This window comes from Oratosquilla oratoria, chromosome 11 (assembly GCF_046742065.1).
Source record: "Oratosquilla oratoria isolate Oo_2021 chromosome 11, ASM4674206v1, whole genome shotgun sequence".
NCBI classification, from domain to species: domain Eukaryota; kingdom Metazoa; phylum Arthropoda; class Malacostraca; order Stomatopoda; family Squillidae; genus Oratosquilla; species Oratosquilla oratoria.
In genome coordinates this window covers 50,227,309-50,252,308 of record NC_134787.1, presented here as the reverse complement: position 1 = coordinate 50,252,308, position 25,000 = coordinate 50,227,309, and the positions used below count along the sequence as shown (strand labels likewise).

The following is a 25,000-nucleotide window of genomic DNA, read 5'->3' as shown; positions in this document are numbered from 1 at the left end:
AAAGAAGAAGAAGAAGATGAAGGAGAAGAAGAAGAAAAAAAAGAAGAAAGAAGAAGACGGGCAAGAAGAAGAAAATGAAGAACAAGAAGAAAAAGAAGAAGAGCAAGAAGAAGAAGGACAAGAAGAAGAAGAAGAAGAAGAAGAAGAAAATGCATAGGAACAAGAAAAGGAAGAAGAAGAAGAAGAAGAAGAAGAAGAAGAAGAAAATAAAGAGGAACAAGAAGAAGAAGAAGAAGAAGAAGAAGAATCAAGTACATTGCCGAGTCTCCCCGGAGGGAAGGAAGTGCAGACGTCCCCCGAGGGGGAAGTGGATTAAGTTATAAGATCCTCCATCCGGGGATGGTGCAATAACTTTCAAAGTCCCCCCAGGGAATATGAATCATCTTCCAATGCCTCCCAGGGGGGAAGTGGAATAACACCAAAGGTTCTCCAGGAGGGGAAAGAGGGTGGAGTAACTTCCAAGTTCCTCCAGGGGAAGTGAGGTATCACCTAAGAATCCCAGGTAAAGTTATATTCCAAGGCCCCTGTGAGCAAGTAACGTATCTTCCAAAGTCTCCCAGGGGAAGTTGTATGTATTTCAGGGTCCCTCGGGGGAGATACAGTATTGTCCAGAGACTCCCAGGTGAAGTCGAATGCTTTCTAAGGTCCCACCAGGGAAGCGGAATGGGCTATTTGTATTCCTAAGTCCCTCACGATAAGCTGAGTATCCTTCATGGTCCCACAGGGTAAGTGTAATATCCTCCAAGGTCCCCCAGGGGATACAGAGCATATTTCAGAACCTACAATATTCTTGTAAACACCACTGTTAGGATCATCTGGGGGTGGAGTAGCTTTCCCAGTGGCAAACTACTAACCCCTTCCCCTGGGGGAATTATTTCAGCATAGACGAAGGAGGAGGGGGGGAGGATGATAGTTCGTATATATTCTGGCTGCCGTCAGGTGATTTTATTCAGCTACAGAGGAACCCCGGGGGAATTCTTCTCCCGGGGTTACGTTGCTTTCAGGGTGGGCGTGATCTCCCTCGGGGTAATATACAATTACATACGGGCTGATGAAGAGGTCCCTTCCCCCGGGGGAGGACGTACCCTGGGGGTGGTATCCGGTGGTATTTGGGACCCGCCCACTGTTCCTCCTGTGCAAGGAACACTGAACACTCGTTGTACTCTTTGTTGCTCTCTCTCTCTCTCTCTCTCTCACGTTGTTTGGTGCCGACTGTGGCACGGCCGGTTTCGACCCCGCCTCGTAAGTACAAAGGTACCTTCAATGATTATCAGTAACCGCCACTTGCCCTGGCTGTCCCTGGGCAAGTTTTCGGCTACCAAATGGCGTGGAACTCACACCAAGAGGCGCTCAGCTGCAACCAATACCGTAACCTATGCCCTGTGTACCCGGGCCTCTAGAAAGAAAAAATGTCGGTAAGCGCGTGTATCTATTTTCTCCAGGTAAATAATAATAAAAAAAAAAAAAAAAAAAAATTGCTACAGTCGCCTCTTGCATGGACGAAGTGGCTTATTGGTCCTCAAGCTTCTTCGTCCCTCTTCGATGAGCGCCGATGGCAAAGAAGAGTCTTCGAAGTCGCTTTCAGATCGACCCGAAGACCCCCGCCTTCTGGAAAGAACTCTTCAAGAAGCTCCTGCCCTTGGAGATGTGCTCCTTCTTCTTCCAGGAGCTGAAGAACAGGTTCAGGACATCCGGAAACAATTTGTGGTCTCCCAGACGAAATGACAGTCTCCGGACGACGTTGTGGTTTCCGGACACGACTGTGGTCTCCGTGATCGTAAAACTAGGGCTAAGAAAAAAGTGTTGTCCACAAGTTCAGGAGGGTTAATTCGAAAACATGGAATGTTGGGTTTCGTGAACGAAACGTTCTGGAAACAAATGACAACACTTCAAGGACTCAAAGAATGAGGAGACGCTGATATCCTAAGACACATCTAACTAGCTGAGACCTTTCTTCCCTCGCTCCCTAGTCACCGGAAATGAATAAAATAGTCTGACGGCAGCCAGGACAAGAAGAAAAGTGCCACCCGGTAGGAAAGGGGTTTAACTTAGAGAGTAAACCCCTTCGCCATCAAAGGGGGTTGCCACGGAGACGAATAAAATCGCCTGGCGACAGCAAGGAGAGGTACCACCAGGTATGGAAGGTGGTTAATGATACTGCAATGTCTCTCAGACGCCTAAGGATTTCGACTGGATTACATTTTGTTCAATTCTGGTCAAATCTTGACCCAAACCCTTCATTACGGACTTCTAATTGTCCAAGTACCCTTGTTGCCGCCAGATGATTTTATTCAGCTGCCTGAGACTTCTATGAGAGCAGAGAGATTAAGCCCGAAGCTGTGGAGAGATGGAAATTGCTCCTGACATCTGGTGGCCATAGACTGCAAATGTCCTTTACGAGTCTATTAATCTCAGCTGTGATGGTGAGCCGTCTGATGGAGGGGGAGGGGGAAGTAGGGGGGGAAGAGGAGGAGGAGGAGGAGGAGGTGGAAGAATGAGGTGGATGAGGGAAGCAGACGCAAGCCATTGACCGTAAATACATCAACGCACTGTAGAATGAAACAGACATTAAGAACATGTATATATACATATACATATATATATATATATATATATATATATATATATATATATATATATGCATATGTATATAATGCCCCTCCAATTTCAATATATCGGGGAAGAAGGTTCTCGCTATCTCTCGCCGCACTGTTCAGGTCAAAGACGATGCAGCGTGATGCACAGAGCGACCGTGCATGACACAAAGGTGAATACAATCGCCTGGCGGCAGGACAACATAAAAGGAAACGTACCACCCGGTACGGAAGTGGAATCCCTTTCCAATCATCAATATTCTTTATCACAAAAAAATAAGTAACGAAGATGATGGGGGAGTGGGGGGGATGGGGGTAATTTGGTAACCGGGTAACCCGTCGTTAGGGAGAGGTCGTGGTTACTCAGTTGCTACCTGCATCCTCTTCCTCTTCCTCCTCCTCCTCCTCTGCTTCCTCCTCGTTACAACAGAACCTACACTCCCCCGTGCATAGTTTCTGTCCTGCTAGACGCCACCTTATCTCTGGCGGGAATCAGCGACGACCCCCCCCCTCCCCCTCCCCCCCGGTCACCATCCAGCCGGGATGTCCTGGAACCTTGTGCTGGAACATCCACAGGGTCTGCCCTCTCCGAGTACTTCCAGTGTCGCGTCACACTTACATTTCGTTCCAGTGTCGCGTCACACTTACATTTCGTTCCAGTGTCGCTAAATGATTTGAATCCGTTCTTGTAGCATATTAATCCCAATGACATTTTTTCCTGCTTTTAAAGGAGATTTACCGTTTCTTTTAGTGTCACCATGTTTTTTTTTTGTTTTTGTTTTTTCATCGCGAGTAGGTGGTCGTGACCTCGATTCCCGGGACCCGACAGTCCTGGCCAGGCGGGGAGGCGACCCAGACATCGGCCTAAAAAAATCCAGTGGCTTGGCGCAACTGACAGGTCTTGCCTTACAAGGGGTTTCTCACTTCCCACTACTCACACCCTCCGCGTTGGTGTCGTCCTTTATTCTAGCTGTCGCCAGGCGATTTTATTCGGCTGAAGGAAACAACCATTTCAGCGAGAAAATAGCTTACATTGTATCTAAATATAAACTTATTAATTTATTTCTTCTTTCCAGTGGTGCCGTCAGGTGATTTTATTCAGTTGAAATCTTCGCCTTTTCATTTATTCGTTTACTTATTTGTTTATTTATTTATTCATTTATCTGTTTGCTTTGTCTTCTGGTACAGTCCCGCCCTCGCAAAGAATTTCCTCCCAGAGAAGAAGGCACTCCCTCTCACGACCCAACAATCTCTCTCTCTCTCTCTCTCCCTCTCTCTCGCGCTCTCTCTGACCTTACTTTACGTACTACAACCTAACCTCGCCTAAATCGCCTACACTTCTAAAATAGAAAATGACGCGGCATTGTCACCGCGATTTTTGCTTCAAGAAGAACCGCTCCTCTAGAGTTTTTTTTTTATTATTATCTATATTTCAATAAAGCCAGACAGGTGGGTTGCAAACTTACATAGCTAGGTAATCGTCGTCGATTGAGGCCTCCCCCACCGTATATATTTATGTATATGTATATATATATATATAATATATATATATATATACACACACACACACACACACACACACACACATACACACACACACACACACACACACACACACACACACACACACACACACACACACACACACACGTATATATATTTGCGTAAGTACCAACTACGATAACTAAACTAACGAAGCAGAGCGCTTTCATATAATTACTTCTTCAGTGCCGATACAAAATATCAGCACTGAAGATGTAATTAAACGAAAGCGCTCTGCTTTGTTAGTTTACTTTTCCTAGTGGTTACTTTATCATTTGTGAACACATGTACCTAGTGTTTTTATTGCATATATATATATATATATATAGATATATATATATATATATATATATATATATATATATATATATAATGTATATATCCCCAAAATGAATAAATACAGATATATTGATACACATAAATTAATCAACACCGATAAAATCAGATGAAAAACATAAATAAACGAATCCACAAAGTATTCAATAAGAAAAAAAAAAAAAGGAAAAATATATTACAATCTTTATGTGACGCTAGGGGGCCATTTATACAATTCTGGCCATTTCAGTGACATTTCTAGTAAAAAGTTGCAATTTCTAGAGAGCTTTGGATATTTCTAAATGTGTTAACCTAGACTCGTACTGCATATTAAATAGACCTTTCAAATACGTGTGTAATACTGATGATTATAATAATAATGATGATAATGATGATGATAATGATAATCATACTACTACTAATAATAATGATAATAATGATGATATAGAAATAACAATAATAATAATAACAATAATAATAATCATACTAATAATAATGATAATAATAATAATAATAATAATAATAATAATAATAATAATAAAAATAATGATATAAAAATAATAACAATAATAATAGTAATAATATGAATAATAGTAATGATAATAATCTTATGATAATAGTAACAACAATAATAATGATAATAACAATGTTAACTATGGCGAAAATGTACTTGGCCCTGATTGGCTGGCCAAGGCATGTCCGAACGATGACGTCACTATTACAAAATAGGCGTGTTTGTGTTTTTATAAATTGTTATTTGCAAAACAATACAATGACGTCATTCAGACATGTCTCGGTCAGCCAATCAGCGTTGAGGGTGCTAGGCGGGGCGGAGCGAATGGATTTTCGCCAAGTTAAGAAAAATGGGCTGCATCTGCTCTCCATTTCAAGTCCTAAACTTGCGTTTCTATCTAGTAACTTTTTAATTTTATTCAATTATCTATTCATTAATTTATTTACAAGGTGCGTTTAACTAGATTGTCTAGGTTTGGATTTCATTTCATAGACAAAAAATTCTGTCAACTTTTATATATGCAAACCTGGACATAACGTACACACACACACACACACACACACACACACACACACACACACACACACACACACACACACACACACGACAGCTATAGAAGAGATTTTAAAAAGAACAGCTTTCCTCACAGAGTAATAGACAGTTGGAACAAGTTAGATGAGAAAGTGGTGTGTGCAAAAACAATACATGAATTTAAAAATAGTTTAGATAAAATGAGATATGAAGACGGGACCCCACGAGCATAGTTCCCCTTCCCGTAAAATACAACTAGGTAAATACAACTAGGTAAATACACACACATGAGCTCTCTTCCGGAAGGGAAATAGCTGTCGATCTCGAGTCCAACACGTGATCCAAAACCATGGTGAATCACACATACATACACACACACACAACAGCAAAAAATGAGACAAAGGGGTGTACCAGACATCATGGAGGCAACTTTTTGGTCGCCCGATTCTTTAATCAGGCAACTAACGAGATGCTCGTTCCTGCCTACCTCTCACGTCCACAATCTGTTCAAACCAAATCAAAATAAACCAACCCTAACTCAACCAAACAACAAACGAACACACATAAACAAAATCAAATAAATATTCGCATTAACAATGGACAATTTCCAACGAAAATAAGTTAAAATGAAAGAATAATTTGAATTGAAATTTGCATACCGACCTGCTGCCCAGCGACTCCTACATCGTCTAATCCCCCCTCCCCCTCCAACCCCACTCCCACCCTGCAGCAGGTCGCTCTGAGCGCCCTCACTGTAAATTGTTTACCCTGCTCACTATCTCAAGCTAATCTGCTTGTTCTTACCTACCTACGTGTCTACCTACCAACTCACCCATCTACTTGCCAGTTTACCTACTTACATACCCATCTAGTTACCTACTTATTTGCGGTAGTAACGCTTTGAGCTAAACATCTATCTACCTACCTACCTACGTATTTGCTTACCTACCCATAGCTGTCTATATATCCACTTACCTTCCTACCTACTTACTAATCTACGAATCTACCTATTTACCCAAGCATCTACTTCTTACCTACTTCGGTTTCCCCTTTAGCTACAGAGGTAAGATTTTTCCTCCATTGAACTAGATCGCCAGAAGACATACAATGCACGATATCGACGAATAAAATAATAAATAAACATATCAATAAACACGAATTATTTCGGTCACTACTTGTAATAATAATTCCATATATATTTCTGAACTATATTTACGTGCCCAACACCTCCTTTCTCAACAGTCTGCTCTCTTAATATTCTTCAAGGAACAAAACTACGCCCGCCATCAAAAATAACTCCTCCGAAAACGTTTGAGGTAAATATTTGAAATAAATTCGTTATACAAGTATGCAGACTCGAAAAATACGTTGCCAGGTCTTACCACCTTCCACAAGCGTGAGGTAGGAATTAATATTCCTCCTGTAAATAGGGTCTTAATTGGACTATCAACGTTATAAACCAGAAAAACGGATTAAGGTATTACATAAACTCGGTCCATATTCGGGCCACTTATTCGGCGCGGACCGTATATGTTACTTTAGCGCCCACAAATGGCTTCCCCCTTCTATCCTCTCTCCCTCCCTACCGCCCCCTCCTCCCTGCTCTCCCTCACGTAGCTCACTCCGCGAGTCGGCTCGAGAGAGATCCCCGCCCGGTGCTTTCATGCATTCAAAACAAAATGTAATTACTTTGCCCTCCCACTCCATTATGGCCTAAAAAACCTAAAGCTTTCTGATCTTTATTCAAATTCCGTTGGTTTAGCATCTCGAGGAGGGATGATCGTCACAGGGGGAGACGTTTGATGAGGAGTGAAAAGTCGTGGGGGTCAGAGTTTTCCATACGGAATTGAATGCGCATCCATGGCCGCACGGCGGTATGCAAGGAACACACTCTTTTGAACTTCAATGGATGCTGAGCCACTTTTCCTTTTATTCTTACTGTCGCCAGGTGATTTTATTCATTACAGTAGATTTATTTCTAACATATGACGAAGCGTTTACACAAAGAGGCTCTTCACACAGATCACATTCGTAACCTTTGAACTACATATTAGGATCAGCTGGGGTCTGTACATATAAGGCGGAGGCTTCCAGCCTGGCCTCGATTTGGGGCATCCAGGACGTGGACATGAGAATCAGCAGAAAAGAGAAGGAAATTGAAAAAAAAAATGAAGAGAAGCAGATGATGACGAAAAAGAGAAGATGAAAAAGAAAAAATAATGAAAAGGTGGAAGAAGAGGAGGAAGAGGAGACGAAGAAAAAAAAGGAAGACGAAAGAGAAAGGGAAGACAAAGAGGAGGAAAAAATAGAAAAAAAGAAGCAAAAAAAAGTAGAAGAAGAAGCAGAAGAGGAAGAAGAAGACGAGGAAGATGAACAAGAGAAGAAGAATGACAATAACAAAAAGAAAAGAAAAGAAATAAAAAGGGAGACTATGTTTTACAACTAGAGCACATCAAGTAAAAGAAATGTGCGCACACAAGGTTTTCAAATGATATTAAAATCCATTCAATAAAGAAGTTCCACATAAACATCAACTTAAAAATTCTCTAAAAATATGGTAACTTGCCAACCGTCAAACCAATAATTGTTTTGGTTTTTCTTTTTCCTCTCCTATCTATAGCGCTTCCATTGCAAACGAAATTACAAAAAAAAAAAAAAAAAAAAAATAGAAGGTACATGAGTACCGAGGTATACAGCCGACCCCAGCTCGCCTCCCCATGTCAGTCATAAAGCCCCAAACTTTATTCCCCAAAAACTCCTCAGGTCCATCTTCCCTTTAAAAGTCTCGCCCCAAGTGACCATAAATCACACCCCATTTACATAACCCGATCCTACCCACGCCCACCGTCAGCCCGCACGCCCTCGTACTACGAATCCATCACGCCCAGAGAGGTCGGCCGTGTAAGTTACAACCACAGTTACGACCGCGTTCAGGAAGACGCGTTGTATCACTCGACAACTTATGTGACGTTTCTGTGACGTCTTCAAATAGGTGACGTCATCGAATAGGTGACGTCATCAAATCGGTGACGTCATGGACTGGGTAGGTAGACATAACACTGAGAAGAACAGAGAAAGCAAGGACGAAAAAGAAAAGAGAGGAAAGAGAGAGAGAGGGAGAAAGAGAAAGAAAGAGCAATAACTATAAAAAAGAGGAAAAGAAAAATACGAAGATACGAGGGAGGAGGGAGAAGAAAAAAATTGATGAAGAAGGAAAAGAAGACGTAGCGAAAGAAGAATAAGATCCGAAAAAAAACAGACGAAAAAAAAAACGATAAATACAAAGAAAATAGACAAGAAGAAGGAAAAGAAGAAGAAGAAGAAGAAGAAAAGTCGAAACAGCGGAGGAGAAGAGCAAAGAGGAAAAATTACAAGAAATAAGAAGAATAAGAATATGAAAAAGACGAAAAAGACGAGAGAGAGAGAGAGAGAGAGAGAGAGAGAGAGAGAGAGAGAGAGAGAGAGAGAGAGAGAGAGAGAGAGAGAGAGAGAGAGAGAGAGAGAGAGAGGGGGGGGGAATAATGTTCTTCAATCCTTAGATAACGGAATGGCTTTCGCTGAGACGAATAAAATCACCTGACGGCAGCCAAAACTGAAGGACAAGTACCACCCGGTACGGAAGGGTATTTCAAACGATGCCACCACTTGTATAACCATTTCCCCCCGCCCCACCAGGCCCCCTCCCCACCTTCCCCCCTCTCCCCCACCCCCCTCATCCCTCTCGTGGTCCCAATTTACCTAATGCCTCTGACTGTTTATACGCAAAAGGTCTGCTACAACGGAGTAAAACTAGCAAACTAACATCTACGTCTAATTGGGGGGGGAGAGGGGAGGGGAGGAGGAGAGGGGATGAGAAGGGAAGGGGGTGAGAGGAGAGGGGGAGAGGAGAGGGGCTGAGAGGGGAAAGGAGAGGGGAAGGAGGGAGAGGAGAGGGGAAGGGAGGAGGAGAGGGGAGAGGAAAGGGGATGAGAGGGGAGGAGGGAGAGGAGAGGGGGGAGGAGGGAGAGGAGAGGGGAGGGGACAGAGGAGAGGAAAGGAGAGGGGAGGGGGCAGAGGAGAGGAGAAGGGAGGGGGAGAGGAAAGGGGATGTGAGGGAAGGGGGAGAGGAGAGGAGAGGGAAGGGGGAGAGGAGAGGGAAGGGGGAGAGGAGAGGGAAGGGGGAGAGGAGAGGAGAGGGAAGAGAGAGGGAAGAGGAGGAGGGGGGAGGAGAGGGGAGGAGAAGGAGGAGGAGGAGAGGAGAGGGGAGGGAAGAGGAGGAAGGGGAAGAGGAGGAGAGGAGAGGAGAGGGGAGGGGGAGAGGAGAGGGGAGGGGGAGAGGAGAGGAGAGGGGAGTGGGAGAGGAGAGGGGAGTGGGAGAGGAGAGGAGAGGGGAGGAGGAGAGGGGAGGGGAGGAGGAGGAGAGGAGAGGGGAGGGGAGAGAGGAGAGGGGGGAGAGGAGAGGAGAGGGGAAGGGTGGGGGGAGGAGTCGACGAAGGTTTTGTATACTTGATGACGACCTCCTCCTCCTCGTTTGCCTGACCATCTTTCCTCTTCAACTGTTTACTCATTCTTCAGACAGATCTGGAGTCTGTCTACATTGGCTAGATGCGCTGGTGAATAGCATATCCGTGGCCAACGGCCACCCACGTATTGTGGACTTCAGGAAGGTTTCAGGAATGGCCCTGAAGGAGGCTTCAGGATTTTGGGAAAGGGGGGGGGTTTAGAATTCCTCTTCATTTGATTTATCTTTTTTTATTTTTATCTTTATTTCCTTTTATTGTCATCATTGTTTGACTGTATTTTAAATAAAAAAAATTTTTTAACTTACCTTTCATTTGTACATTTATTTATCTATCTTATTAATCGTTGCTATTATTGTTTTTATCATTGTCACTGTTATTCTTATTACTTTTATTAATATTATCATTTTTATTATTATCATTACCATCATTATTCATCATCACCATTGTTGTTGTTGTTGTTGTTATTATCATTATTATTATTATTATCATCACTATTCTTCATCATTATCATCATTACAATTATTATTAATATCATTATCACTATTATAATCATTATTATTCTACTGTATTTTCACTATTGACTTTTTTTTAGAGAGAGAAAGAGAGTGAAAGAAAGGGAAAGAGAGCGACAGAGCGAGCGAGAGAGAGAGCGAGCGAGCGAGAGAGAGAGAGAGAGAGAGAGAGAGAGAGAGAGAGAGAGAGAGAGAGAGAGAGAGAGAGAGAGAGAGAGAGAGAGAGAGAGAGAGAGAGAGAGAGAGAGTTCTTCTTTCACTCACCTTGGCCCACTCGAAGATGGGGGGCGGCGACCCCTCGATGGCGCAGGGGAGTTTGACGTTCTCCCCGGCCGTCACTGTGATCTGCGTCGACCCCCTTGACGTAGACAGAGTCGGAGGCCCTGGAAGAGAAGAAAGAAGAAATATATATACATATATATAAATAGAATAAAATAAAATTAGTTACTACAACCGTGTCAGAAACGGGGAGAAATGTAAATTACTGTCTTAGGCATCGTATCATAGGTGGTTAATAGTGTTGAATGAAAAAATGAAAATTTTCAGTGATTGTGTCAGAAATTGATCAAGAAAACCTTGCCGTCGTGTCAGAAGCCGAAAAAAAAAAAAATCCATAATAGTGTCAGAAACCCGCCCAAAAATATCAACAATAATGTGTCCGACATCTTAGAAAAAAAAACCCATAATGGAAACCAAGGCGAATCCGAAAGACAAGACAAGACATGAGAATCTCAAGAATCCACGCTACATAGCGCGAATAGTGTAAGGGCGCGTGCATACTTCCTAACATAAACATAGGCTCAGTTCTGGTTCTATGTATCTGCAACCTCCCCCCCTTACCCCCCCACCCCAACTACGTAGTCAAGGTGTTATGGTCTCCCTGCCCCTCTCAACGCCTTCCCTACAGGGTGGCACTCTTCCTTTTACTCTGGCTCCCGCCAGACGATTTTATTCATCTAAGGAAATGGAAGATGTGATGGGTTTTCGCTTTAGTGGCCGTGGGGACAAGACTACCGTTACCGTGTTCCTCTCTATTTCGTAAACATGATCATAGTGGGGGGAAATCGAGGAAACGGAGGATCCATACCGCCTCCCTCTCTCTCTCTCTCTCTCTCTCTCTCTCTCTCTCTCTTTTGAGTCAATAATAATAAGAAAAATACACTGATTAGGTAACTCCCCTTATAATGGGGAATTAAAACCTTTGTATATATTTGCATTCATCTATACAGTCCTTCTAACGATGTTTTCATCTACAGGAAGATAAACACATACATATGCATTCCAGAAGACCTTCACCTTATAAGGAGGGTGGCCGAGACAAGTCATCATCATCCACTCCTGACACCCATCCAATACCCATCCGTCACCCCTCACCCCCACCCCCACCCCCTCCACCCCACGCCCATTTTTACACCTCGTGGACCAAGGGTCATCCCTGATTCCGCCACATTACTCAGGTCAAAGGCTACAGAGAGAAAAAAATAAAATAAAATAAAATGAATAGATATATATATATATATATATATATATATATATATATATATATATATATATGTGTGTGTGTGTGTGTGTGTGTGTGTGTGTGTGTGTGTGTGTGTATATATATATATAGTGTATATATATATATATATATATATATATATATATATATATGTGTGTGTGTGTGTGTGTGTGTGTGTGTGTGTGTGGTGTGTGTGTGTGTGTGTGTGTGTGTGTGTCTGTGTGTGAATGTGTGTATAATAGATAAAAAAGGTAATGATCAATAAAATAAAATAAATTAAAACAAATAAAAGTAGATCAATAAATGAAACGATAATAAATAAACAATACTGTATAATAAAAAAAATATATAAATTTCCACATCACATTCATCTGCACGATGGGAATCACAGTTCCACAAAAACTAATAGAATTTCCTAGCGGCAGCCAGAATAAAAACAAAACCGTCACTACCGGTGAGTGTGACACTTAGACGAATAAAATCGTCTGCCGGCCGCAAGGACAAATGGAAATGTACCACCCGGGAGGAAAGGTCTTCAGGACCTTTGAGAGCGATTGTACACGCAGTAGTGTTAACCTTTTCCGTCTTGGAGGCTTCTTTGAAGGCGAATAACATCATGTCTAATCCTCCTCCTCCTCCAAAAGAGACGCATCCTCAAAAGAAGAAAAAAAAAAAGAAAAAAAAAAAAATCCTAAGAAGTCCTATCACTCCCTCCCCCCCAAAAAAAAATCTCACCCACAAAAAGCTCCCCCCACACCCAAAATATACATTTCCTCATTAAGACTCCCCACACCGCAATAGACACTTCCTCAACCCCCCCCACACTTCCCCCCCCCACACTCCACTTCCTCAAACTCGTTCCCTGGAACTTTGAACCCTCCAAGTTCCCCCATCCCCTCCCCCCCGCTGACGTCACACGTGCGTAATCCTCTCAAACACTAATCTGGTGAAAAGCTTACACCAGGAGTCGCTCCACTGGGGGCCTAAAAGCTTACACCAGGAGTCGCTCCGCTTGTGGGTTCAAAAGCTTACACCAGGAGTCGCTTCACGGGGGGGGGGTCCCAAAAGCTTACACCAGGAGTCGCTTCATTGGTGGGTCCAAAAGCTTACACCAGGAGTCACTTTCCTAGGGGCCCTAAAGCTTACACCAGGAGTCGCTTCACTGGAGGTCCAAAAGCTTACACCAGGAGTCGCTTCACCGAGGGACCAAAAGCTTACACCAGAAGTCGCTTCACATGGGGGTCCAAAAGCTTACACCATGAGTCGCTTCGCTGGGGGCCCAAAAGCTTACACCAGGAGTCGCTTCGCTGGGGGCCCAAAAGCTTACACCAGGAGTCGATTCACTGGTGGGTTCAAAAGCCTGGAGCACCTTGACCTTACGTGCCTGAAGAGCTACACTTTTGCCCTTTGTACTAGGATTGCTGGGTAAGGGGACTCACCGGTAGCCTTTAGGCGCAGACCTGGGCTCGCATATGTGACAGACGAGGTGGAAACCAGCGCGCCACAGGCGGGGAACAGTAACCGAGTTGTGCTCAAATTTTCGAGACTTGAACGAGGATCATTATCGTTATCTTGACTGAAAGAGGCGAGAGTCTGTCATTATCTCGTTCCTGGTACAGACACTCCCATAACTTGAGGCTATGTTTTTATCATCATCGTCATCATCATCATCATCATCATCACCATTTATTCAGTAAATTTCCATAACTATTGTAATTGTCTATCCCCCCTCCCTCCATCTCTCTCTCTCTCTCTCTCTCTCTCTCTCTCTCTCTCTCTCTCTCTCTCGCATGCTCGCATGTGTGTGTGTGTGTGTGTGTGTGTGTGTGTGTGTGTGTGTGTGTGTGTGTGTGTGTGTGTCTGTGTGTGTGTGTGCGCGCGCGCGCGAGCACGCAGGCGTACTTCAGTGTCATTTGCATACACATGCGGGTTGAGTACATGAGGGTGATCACATCTCGTTATACAATGGTGTCATGTTGTGTCATGAGTGACACGTTGTGGCCGCGGGGTGGGGGGGGCGGGGGAGAGGGAAGAGGGGAGGTAGTGTCACTTTGGATCGGCCGTGTCAGAAGCGTGACATAGCGATAAAGGTCCGACACATTCTCGCTTTGAGTTCGTGGGAAGAAGTCTTAGGGTCCCCTTCCTTACCGGATGCTCCTCTTCCTTTTATTTCGACTGCCGCCGGCCGATTCTATTATGTTTTAGTCCATAAGAGTGTTTTATCTTTTTAGGATCTAAATGAACGCCATAAAACAGCCGTAACCTGTCTTTGAAGTCAGAGTGCATAAAAAATACATTTGCATATTTGCATATGTATGTATGCATACCACACTCAGGCCTTCATTAATGTATATAAAGATTTCGTCAGAGCTGGCGTTGATATATGGACACATGTGTGTGTGTGTGTGTGTGTGTGTGTGTGTGTGTGTGTGTGTGTGTGTGTGTGTGTGTGTGTGTGTGTGTGTGTGTGCATCTGTGCATACGTACATGAAGTACATTCAGGAGAGTAGCTAATAATGATTCTATCCTTATAAGGAATGCTGTAGATGGTGTTGTGATTGCATCTGCAGTAGCAGGGGACGGGCATCAAGTAGCAGATATAGTGCTGGGAGCATCGTAAATTACCGGTACCAGTAGTAGTGGGCAGTAAAACTGGTAGTACATGCAACCACCGAAGGAATGTACTAGTTGCTGCGTTGGTACTTGTGTCTTAGTAGTAGTAAGTACAGAACTAGATGGAAGAACAACGGTAGTACTAATAATTGTAGTAATCGTATTAGCAGTAGTATTAATAGTGGTAGTAATAGTAGTAGCGTTACTATCAGTATTAGTATATATTATAATTAGTAGTAGTAGTACTGGTGGTTGTATTATCAGCTGTATTCGTTGTAAGTAGTAATATTATTAGTAATCATACTTGTAGTAGCAGCTGCAATGCTAGTGATAGTAGTAGTGTTACTGATAGTGAGTAGTGGTAGTAATAGTAATAGTAATAGTGTCAGTGATAGCGTTGGTAGTAACAGCAGTTGTACTGGTGGTAGTAATAGTAGTATGGGGTAGTTGTAGAAGTGGTGATGGTGTTAGTGGTGATAGTAATAGTAATAGTAATTGTAGTAGTAGTAGTAGTAGTAGTAGTAGTAGTAGTAGTAGTAGTAGTAGTAGTAGTAGTAGTAGCAGCAGTGGTAGTAGTAGCAGCAGTAGTAGTATTAGATGATAGTAGTAGTGTTAGTAAAGGTAGTAATAATAGTAGTAGTAATACATTGATGGTAGTGGTGGTGGTATTAGTAATAACAGCAACGGAAGTAGTAATGGCAAAGAAAAAATAATGTTAAAAAAAGAACGACACTGGCGATGGTCGTGCATTCAACCATCTGTTGCTGTTAATATGGTGATACATCAGCTGCATAGCGGAACAGCTGGTTCAGCATGGACATACATGGTGTTCTGTGCCCTTTCCGAGGACATAGCCTACTATATATATATATATGTACAACACTGAATGGATCCCAGTGATTAAAGATACATTTTAACAACCACAATGCACTTTAATTCTAAGCCATCAAAGGCCAGCATGCTGAAATTGAAATGTGGTACTGCCCAGGACTTGAACACGGCATCCTCATGACAAGTGCGACAGTGACTTACCAACTATGCTTTCTTGATAGCCTAGTTGGTAAGTTACTGTCGACCTTGTCACGAGGATGCCGGCTTCGAGTCCTGGGCAGTACCACATTTCAATTTCAGCATGCTGGCCTTTGATAGCTTAGAATTAAAGTGCATTGTGGTTGTTAAAATGTGTGTATATATACATATATATATATATATATATAATATATATATATGTATATGTATATATATATATGCATATATATATGCATATATATATGCATATATATATATGTATATATATATATACATATAATATATATATATATAATTTATATATATACGTATTTATATATATATATAATATACAATATATATATTATATATATATATATATATATATATATATATATATATATATATATATATATATATATTTATATATATATATATAGTGTCCCGCGATTCTCCATATTCGCGATAATCAAATTCGCAACTGCGCTTGTTATTTGCACCTTCCGCAGATTTGCCGCGTTTTCTTTAAACCTGCGGCCATCATCGCGCCGTCACGTTTGGGGAATTAACAACGGAAAACAAGGCTTAATAGCAAATTATTCAGCTAACAAGTATCGGTAACCAACCAGACTGTCTGGCTAATTTCTAAAATCTGCACTAGGGATTTATACTTGCCCCAATTTTCTTGCTTTTCTGTAGATACTCGTATCTATCCAAAAATAGTGGACAAATTAAAATGTGTGAAAAATTAAGTTATTTTTCAATAGGACAGCTTCCTTCCTACGTAGTCTAGTCTTTTTCCTTTTATTGTCTTGTGAAGAGCAAAACTCCCATTCACTATGTTTTTCCGACTGACATCTACATATACCTTATATAGATGAAGAATTTATAGTGAATTTCTCCTGGGCCGAATTTGCATATCTTCGTTTACACGTGTTCACATTGCTGGGGTTAACCTTTCCCAAAGACAACCGTTTATCAGATTTATATATGCCTCAGTTGGTAACTGATATTAGACTTGTTAGTGTATGTGGCAAATAAAGTTATTAATATTAAAATCCTCAGTTACATAAGGTATTCTGGGCAGTATGTAGTGTGGGTAAGGTTCTGCTGTTTAAGAAGAAAACAAAAATAAGACTAACGGAGCTCACTCTTATATAACATAAAAAATGCACGAATATTAACTACACACACACATACTCACACACACACACACACACACACACACACACACACACACACACACACACACACACACACACACACACACACACACACACACACAGTGATTCTTTATATTTTGCGTAAAAGAAAAGCAATATCAAATACTCCCTCTCCACTCGAGTCCTGTAATGAAAACTTCTGTATAGTAATATATATATATATATATATATATATATATATATATATAGATATATATATATATATATATATATATATATATATATATATATATTCTGGCATATGAAATGCTTTAAGGTCTTAACATTCCTTAAATTATATTTCCGATTGCGCGAATTGTTGAAGAACGTTCTTTGTTCGAAGAAGGCAAAAGTAGATAACAATCAGGTCGCTCCACACGAATGCTGAAACGAATTGTGCATTTGACGTCTGAAACCTAAGTCTCGAATTCCGCGATTCTCGATTTACGCGACGGAGGGTAAAAACAAGGCGGAATTCGCGAATCCCACCAAAGATGACCATGGCAGAAGGTCCGGACGATGTACCTAACCGGTGCCGTGTCCGGCCCATTGCGCCCGGCCATGGGGGACCCGGTCCGGCGCCGGCTATTACACGACCGGAGAAGCGGTGGAGCAGATTCTGCGCGCAGTCCCGCCACTTCGCGATTATGGGCAAGTTTATTTTCTCTTATTATTTTTTTTTCTATTTCTTTATTTATCCATTTCATTATTAGTCATTTATTCTATTACTATTATTATTATTATTATTATTATTATTATAACTATCATCCATTTCATTATTATTACTATAACTATTATTGTTATCACTGTTATCATAATTGTTATCAATATCGTTATAACTATTATTTCTAGTCATTACTATTATTATCACTATTGTTATTATCATTACTATTGTTATTATTATTACTATTATTATTGTTATTATTAATCTATTCGTTTCTTTTTTGCCAAACCTGGCGTGGCGTCTTGGCGATACGGTATCTCATGCCACAGGACGAAAAAGGCGATAATGACCACGACGTCGACGACGACGGCTGCGTGGAAAATGCGGAGGAGAAAGTTTCCGAGATACGCGACGCAAAAATTCTCACTTATGGTACGTCACAGGTTCAGAGTGGGTCACACGCACGCACGCACGCACGCACGCACGCACGCACACACACATACACACACGCAAGCACACGCACAGAAATATGAAGAAATAGATAAATGTACGAGTAAAGTAAACAAATAACATAGGTAAATGAATATATGAGTAAACACTTGTATAAATATATACATATATAAATATATATAAATACATCAATAACAAGAAAAAAGTAAATCTGAAAATAAGACATATATATATATATATATATATATATATACATATATATATATATATGCACATATATATATAAATACACACACATATGTATATATATATATATATATATATCTATATATAAATGGATGTATAAATACATAACAAGAAATAACACCTAAATGATAATAACAAATAAGTAAAATTGAATAAATTGAATAAAGACATAAATAGATGAAACAATTAAGTAAAAACCAATTCCTTAGACGAGAAACACTACACATACTAACAAATAAAAAATGCAAATAAGACAATAGTGAATGAATAAATAATTAGGCAAAGAAATGAATAAAGGTTGAAATAGAAAAAATAGGAAACAGCCATAGAATATTTTCTAATTGCTTACAGTACAAGAAGAGTAAGGTTCCTAAAAAAAATAGAAAAAAAAGTGACGTCATTCTAACTTCAAAGAAACTCCTCTTTGTAGACAAACTAATTAAAAACACTTTCTCCACTTTGCATTAGTCTTATGGTTTGTGTCTTTATTTTAGGCGATTTTATTGAGCTGAAAAATCCGTAACGATGTATTAACATTCCTCTTCCATAACTGGAACTATCCTGTTCATCAAAAAACAATTATCGTATAATAAACGCGTAATTATCATAATATAAAAGCAATTATCAAATAAACATATGGATAGTCCTCACACAATGAACGAATATTTTTTTTTTTACAAAATGTGTAAGTTGTTATAAAAGACAAATAAATAATCATCAAATAATACACGACTGGTCATCACACCAGCTACGCTTGATTATCGTGTCATCAACGAGTAATTACCCAAGAATTAATTATGACATCAATCTCCACGCTCTCGCCATGTTGATAACATCATCCGCATCAAAATTCCAATTGAGGCGTTGACGGCATAATAAGTGTTGTCACATCACTTTGGGCAAACCCTCTCTTCATTATGAGAATTCCAATTGAACACTTGACGGCACAATAAGTCTTGTCAATGTCATCGTTCCTGGCGCCTCTTGGGAGTTGTGGTGTGAAAGTGCGACGTCACTATATATATATATATATATATATATATATATATATGTTATATATATATACATATATATATATATATATATATGTTATATATATATATATACATATATACATATATGTATATATATATATATACACATATATATATATATGCATACATATATATGTATATATATATATATATATATATATATATATATTTGGGCCAGAATATTCTATTCAGCTCGGAAGTCCCTGACCTTGGAGGGGTTAAAATTTATCGCGTTATTTTTTCATTATTATTATTACTTTTTACTATTTATTTATTTATTCATTTATCTATTTATTCTTTGTTCTGGGAGTATGGCGAACCAGAACAACAAAAATACAACAACAATAATAATAACAATAACTAATCATAATAGTAATAATAAAACTCACAACAACAATAATAACAATGAAGAATACAGATAATAACATAAAAAATAACTCCTACAGGTGATTTTCAAACTAGGGGCCGTGACCCCAAATTCTGCCGATCACTCTTTCCATCTTTGGGTCGCCAATCCACAGTTATATTATCAAAAGTGTAATATTTCGCGATATATAGAAAGAGTGCATTGTCTTTTTGATCATATTAAGACAACAGGGCAAGACTTGCACTAATGGATTTAAAATAGACAAATTTAGGTTTAAGAAGGAAATAGGCAAGAATTGGTTTACTAATAGGGTGGTCAACGAATGGAATAGACTTAGTAACCATGTAGTGAGCACTGAAACTATCAGTTGTTTTAAGAAACGGTTAGACAACTTTATGGATGGGTATGACAGGTGGTAATGGACATGGAACTGCCTAGTGTAGGCCTTATGGTCTCTTGCAGTCTCCTTCATTTTTATGTTTTTTTTTCGGTTTAACGTCAGGAATCCCCTATCAGGAGGTTAGGATGGTGCCCCTTTCCAGAGGACTCGAACCATGCCCTTGGTTCAATTCGTCAGTGGCAGGATTCGAACCGTCAACATCTCGACCTCCGTCGTATATAGCAATGCTCTATCCCGCAGGTGAGCGAAAATGAAAATTATAATTTTCATTTTTATCCTACACTCTTGCTTACACCGGGAGGTGCTTACTGCTGTCCAGGACACCACCTTTACCCTATGTGCTTGCATGCAAAGCCAGAACTGCTGAAACGTGCTTTGAAATAAATAGATAAATAAACAGATAAATAAATGAATAAATAAATAAATACGTGTTACATCCAACGTCTTCCTGACACGAATAAGCAATTTCTTTCTAATTATTTTATATATTCTTCTAATTAACGTCTAATTTGCATTATAGGAAATTTTCTAAGTCATAAAAACATGAGATATTAAATAATAAAAGTCACATTTGGAAACCAGGCATAATGAGATGGAATTCTGGACACAGTTGTACAACACAACAAATTTTTTGCGTAATGACTGAGGAGTTGGTTGTAGTTTACGAGCTGGTTGTAATTTAAGACCTGGTTGTAATTTACGATGTCCAGACGCAGGCGACTGTCTGTCCGTCTGTCTGTCAGTAATGACATCTAAATCTGAAGTGACAAGGGAGGACGGAATCATTAACCAGGCTTAAATCTTCAGAATTTTTTAAGACGTTGATGTACACTTCGGAGCAAAAAAGATTAATCATAGCTCGGACAGATGAGGATAATAGATGTCAGTCACGAGACCAGCACGTGGTCCATTACCATAGTAAATCAAATACACATACGACGCACGAGCGCGCGCACACACACATGCACATATATGTCTCGTGTCATGCAAATGTATGAAAACATTTAATATATATTCATGTACATTTCTTCTACATTTTTGAGACATTGCTGGTCAGAAAGATTAAAATGCTGATTTTTTTCCCACTATTATTTATTTTTTATTTATTTATTTTTTCATTTTCTTCTGCTCGAAAGCACAATTTCACCCTCTCTTATTTCTTGCAGACAAAAACATTTATCTGATAATTCTACGCGCATGCAAAAAACTTAATAATTTTTTCTTCAAAGTCCATGAACAGCTAGAGCAGAACAAAAAAAGAATACTGAACTTTTGTTCAAGCCATAAATTTCCACTTTTTTCATTTTTATTTAATTTTTATTCTCGGTTCGTTTTCTTCCCTGATCGGCTCGGTTGTTAGTATAAGACGCGTTTTCTGTGCGGATATGCGAGGTTCCCAACTGCTGTTGGAATGGCGACTCCCAAGTAGGTAAGTGGTTGGTCTGCGTTGAGTTAAAGGCGCCTTCCTGAAGTAAAATTTCATGAGGATTCGAATGAGAATATTTATCAAGCGCCGAAAAAATGATTAGTTTTTAAATAAATATAGTAGAGTAACATGATTCCAATAGGGCAAGGTTAGATTAGGTTAGTTTAGGTTAGATTTGGTGAGGTTTGAACGTGCCAGTCTTTGGCGAAAGCTCACGAAAAATTACAATGAAAGATCGTGAAATTCGAGTTTCTATCAGATTAAAAAAAAAAACAAAAAAAAAAAAAAAAAAAAAAAAAAAAAACGTGAGCGTGAGGTTGGCATTTGAACAACAGTTGGGAAAACCTCATCCAGCACGCGGATGTCCCCATACCAACTACAGTTGGGTGAAGGCATCATCACACTGGGCTATTTTTCCTCCGACATATCAAAATACATTCTATGCACTTTTGTTGAGGAAACAAAATAATTTGCCATAGTGATTTAACGACGGAAAAAGTTCTGGGGGTGGGCGATACCGTCGATTAATTGGAGGTTGAAGGAAAAATAGCTCAGTGTGATAACCCCTGAAGCAGCGTCCAAGATGCCAACAGATCCTTCGTGATGTTCCTAATACATTTGCTCATTACTGTAGGTTGTAAAATTCACAATGTAGTAACTCACAACCTACATTCTGGTTGCAGCGAAGGGATTACAACCTACAATGGTGGCAGCAGTGGGATTACAACCTACATTCTGGTGGCAGCGGTGGGATTACAACCTACATCCTGGTGGCAGCGATGGGATTACAACCTACATCCTGGTGGCAGCGATGGGATTACCAACACTACACCTACATTCTGGTGGGCAGCGTGGGATTACAACCTACTTTATTAATTTCATTCTGTTTAACCTCTAACGAGTCCAATCACCTACAGTCAGCAGCGCATGAATCAAGAATTCTAATATTTCTTAACGCCAAATGCTTTTCTTCGGCAGAGGCCATCACCCCGTCTCAGTAGAGCTGAAGCTCTCGTTTTCTGTTCGTAACACTGCAGGCCGTGTTCTATGCGTTTTCGTAGATTGAAGGCTGGCGCCCTTCTAATCGATATGCGAGATGTAAAAGGCGCATCCACAAATGGGTCGGTCGATGATGGGCTTAGGCTCCGTCGTCCCTCTTTCCATCAGATATTTCAAATCATCTCAACGAAAGGCCACACCACTACGCCACTATGCTATGAATATACATACATACATATATATATATATATATATATATATATATATATATATGTATATATATACATATATTATATATAAATATATATACATATATTATATATAAATATATATACATACATATATACATACATACATACATATATTATATATAAATATATACATACATCCATACATACATACATACATATATATATATATATATATATATATATGAATATATATGTACATACATACATATATATATATATATATATATATATATATATATATATATACATATATATATATTTACATTTATATATATATATATATATATATATAATATATATACAAACATATGAGGAAATTAATTAATGAATAAAGGAATTAAACGAAAATCAGTGAGACAATAAAAATATATAAATGCATCATCACATTACTCGCCCCAAAAAGAAAATAAACAATCAATGAATAAAGAAAACTTAAATGATTTTCAACGAAACGATACAGAATCAGCAAATAAGGTAGGTCATTGAGTTAAGCCCCAAAATAAAGAGTAAAAGAAAAATAGATTAAATTCAATGAAATCAACATTAAAAAATGGAAAGAAATACGACAAAATTCCGGACATGGATCATAGCGCTGTTATGGAAGAAAGTACAAACTCAGATAAATTAAATAGTTTGGCGGGAGAATAATAAAATAAATAAAAATCATTCCGTATGATTATACAGTTTGATAAGACATGCAGGAAATGCCCTTCAAATTAAAATTCTATCTAATTTGATTTTTTTATTTGCGTCATGTGAATTACAAAAATGTGGGAAATAGATATATCTAAAGTTAATTGTAAGCTTGAAAAATTGCAGGCAATATACACGTCTTTCATCATACAAAAAAATCCATATTTAAAACAAAATTAATTTTGAAATTAGCTATGATATAAACTATACTTAATTTAGCTTTATCACAGCTATTAATAGCTTGTATATCTACTCTGGCTACCGCCAGGCGATTTTATTCAATAAAGATGAAGTTCCTCCCCCATCGCACTAAAATGGTTGAACGCATCTTAATGACCGTATTTGCCGGCGTCTAAGACGCGCTATTTCTTTTATAGAATGTAATACAAAATTACCCTGCGTCTAATGCAGCCGTATTACGGATGCACAGAATCATACATTTTCCTTACAAAACGACTTTAAAATATTTTTCAATAAACGTGTGATGAAAACATACCAATTTCTTCCATACAATAACCTTGTAAAATAAGGGATGTGTCTTTTGAGAGAGTAGGGTTTTTACATCGTCAAAATACGAAAGCTCTTTCTTTCTCTGGTAATTTGAACTTATATATTTTGTTCTCCCTGGCGTCAGGTGATTTTATTCAGCCAAGGGGAATTGGAGTTCACACACAAGCAGCATCGTTAGCAAAAGGAAGCATTTGTTCGTCTATTTGATTCTCTCCCTCCTGCCCCCCCTCCCCCTGCCCCCTCCCCCAGTTTCCCGTTACGTCAATCATAACAACACAAAGGTACATTATATAAAATTACATAAAATAATCAACCACGAACAATATGTTTAATTTGTTACGATGTGGCTTGGCCCAGGTTCCTTTGTCAGCAATGGTACGCTGTATATTTATCACTTTGGTTATTAGGATATTATATCATATAGAAATATATCATTATGTACTGAAAAAAATGGACACTTGTTCTGGGTGATAGAAAACATAAACACGTGTTTATGTTACCGTTCAAATCATACTGGACATTCAAACACAGACAAAAACACGCTGAGACTTCAAGACTGAGAGCATTAGGTTATCAACAGTGATATGTCGTGAGTTGGGTACAATTGTCCGTTAAATTGCACCGAGTCTCTCGCGGACGCACCGACAACTTCATAAACATTCTTAGCCGATGACGAACTCTGACCTGCATCTCTTCCCTCCCCCTCTCTCTTTCTCCCTCTCCCTCCCCCTCTCTCTCCCTCTCTCTCCCTCCCCCTCTCTCTCCCTCTCTCCTCCCTCGCCCTCTCTCTCCCTCTCCCTGTACATGTTTATTTGATTAAGTATTACAAGATTATGTCTGACTTGATATCTACACTGTTTATTTCTCCACGAAGACTACACAAAATATTCCCTCGATAATTATATTTGTTATACTTAATTGAATAGTACGCAAAATAAAACTGACAAAGAAAACTTTCGAGAACAATAGTTTCAGGGAAAATAAAATCTAAATAATAATACATTCTTGAATTTAGCGCTTTCTTACTAAAAGTTCAAGTCGAAGTTCAAGTTCAAGTTCAACCCGGGAGCCGTTAACAAGACCCAGAGAGAAGATTCCCCTCCAGGTCACCGCACTATCAGGTCAC

General features: G+C 39.6%; 1 protein-coding gene across 2 annotated transcripts in view; it reads right to left on the bottom strand.

Annotated features, from left to right (window-relative positions):
* The window catches only part of LOC143029814 (fibroblast growth factor receptor-like 1), a 200,308-nt gene that overhangs the window by 43,395 nt on the left and 131,913 nt on the right, over positions 1-25,000 (bottom strand). For both annotated transcript variants that reach the window (XM_076192849.1, XM_076192850.1), the window contains one exon: positions 10,775-10,893. In XM_076192849.1, coding sequence (XP_076048964.1) covers positions 10,775-10,893 — 119 coding nt within the window. The remainder of the gene's footprint in view (positions 1-10,774; positions 10,894-25,000) is intronic.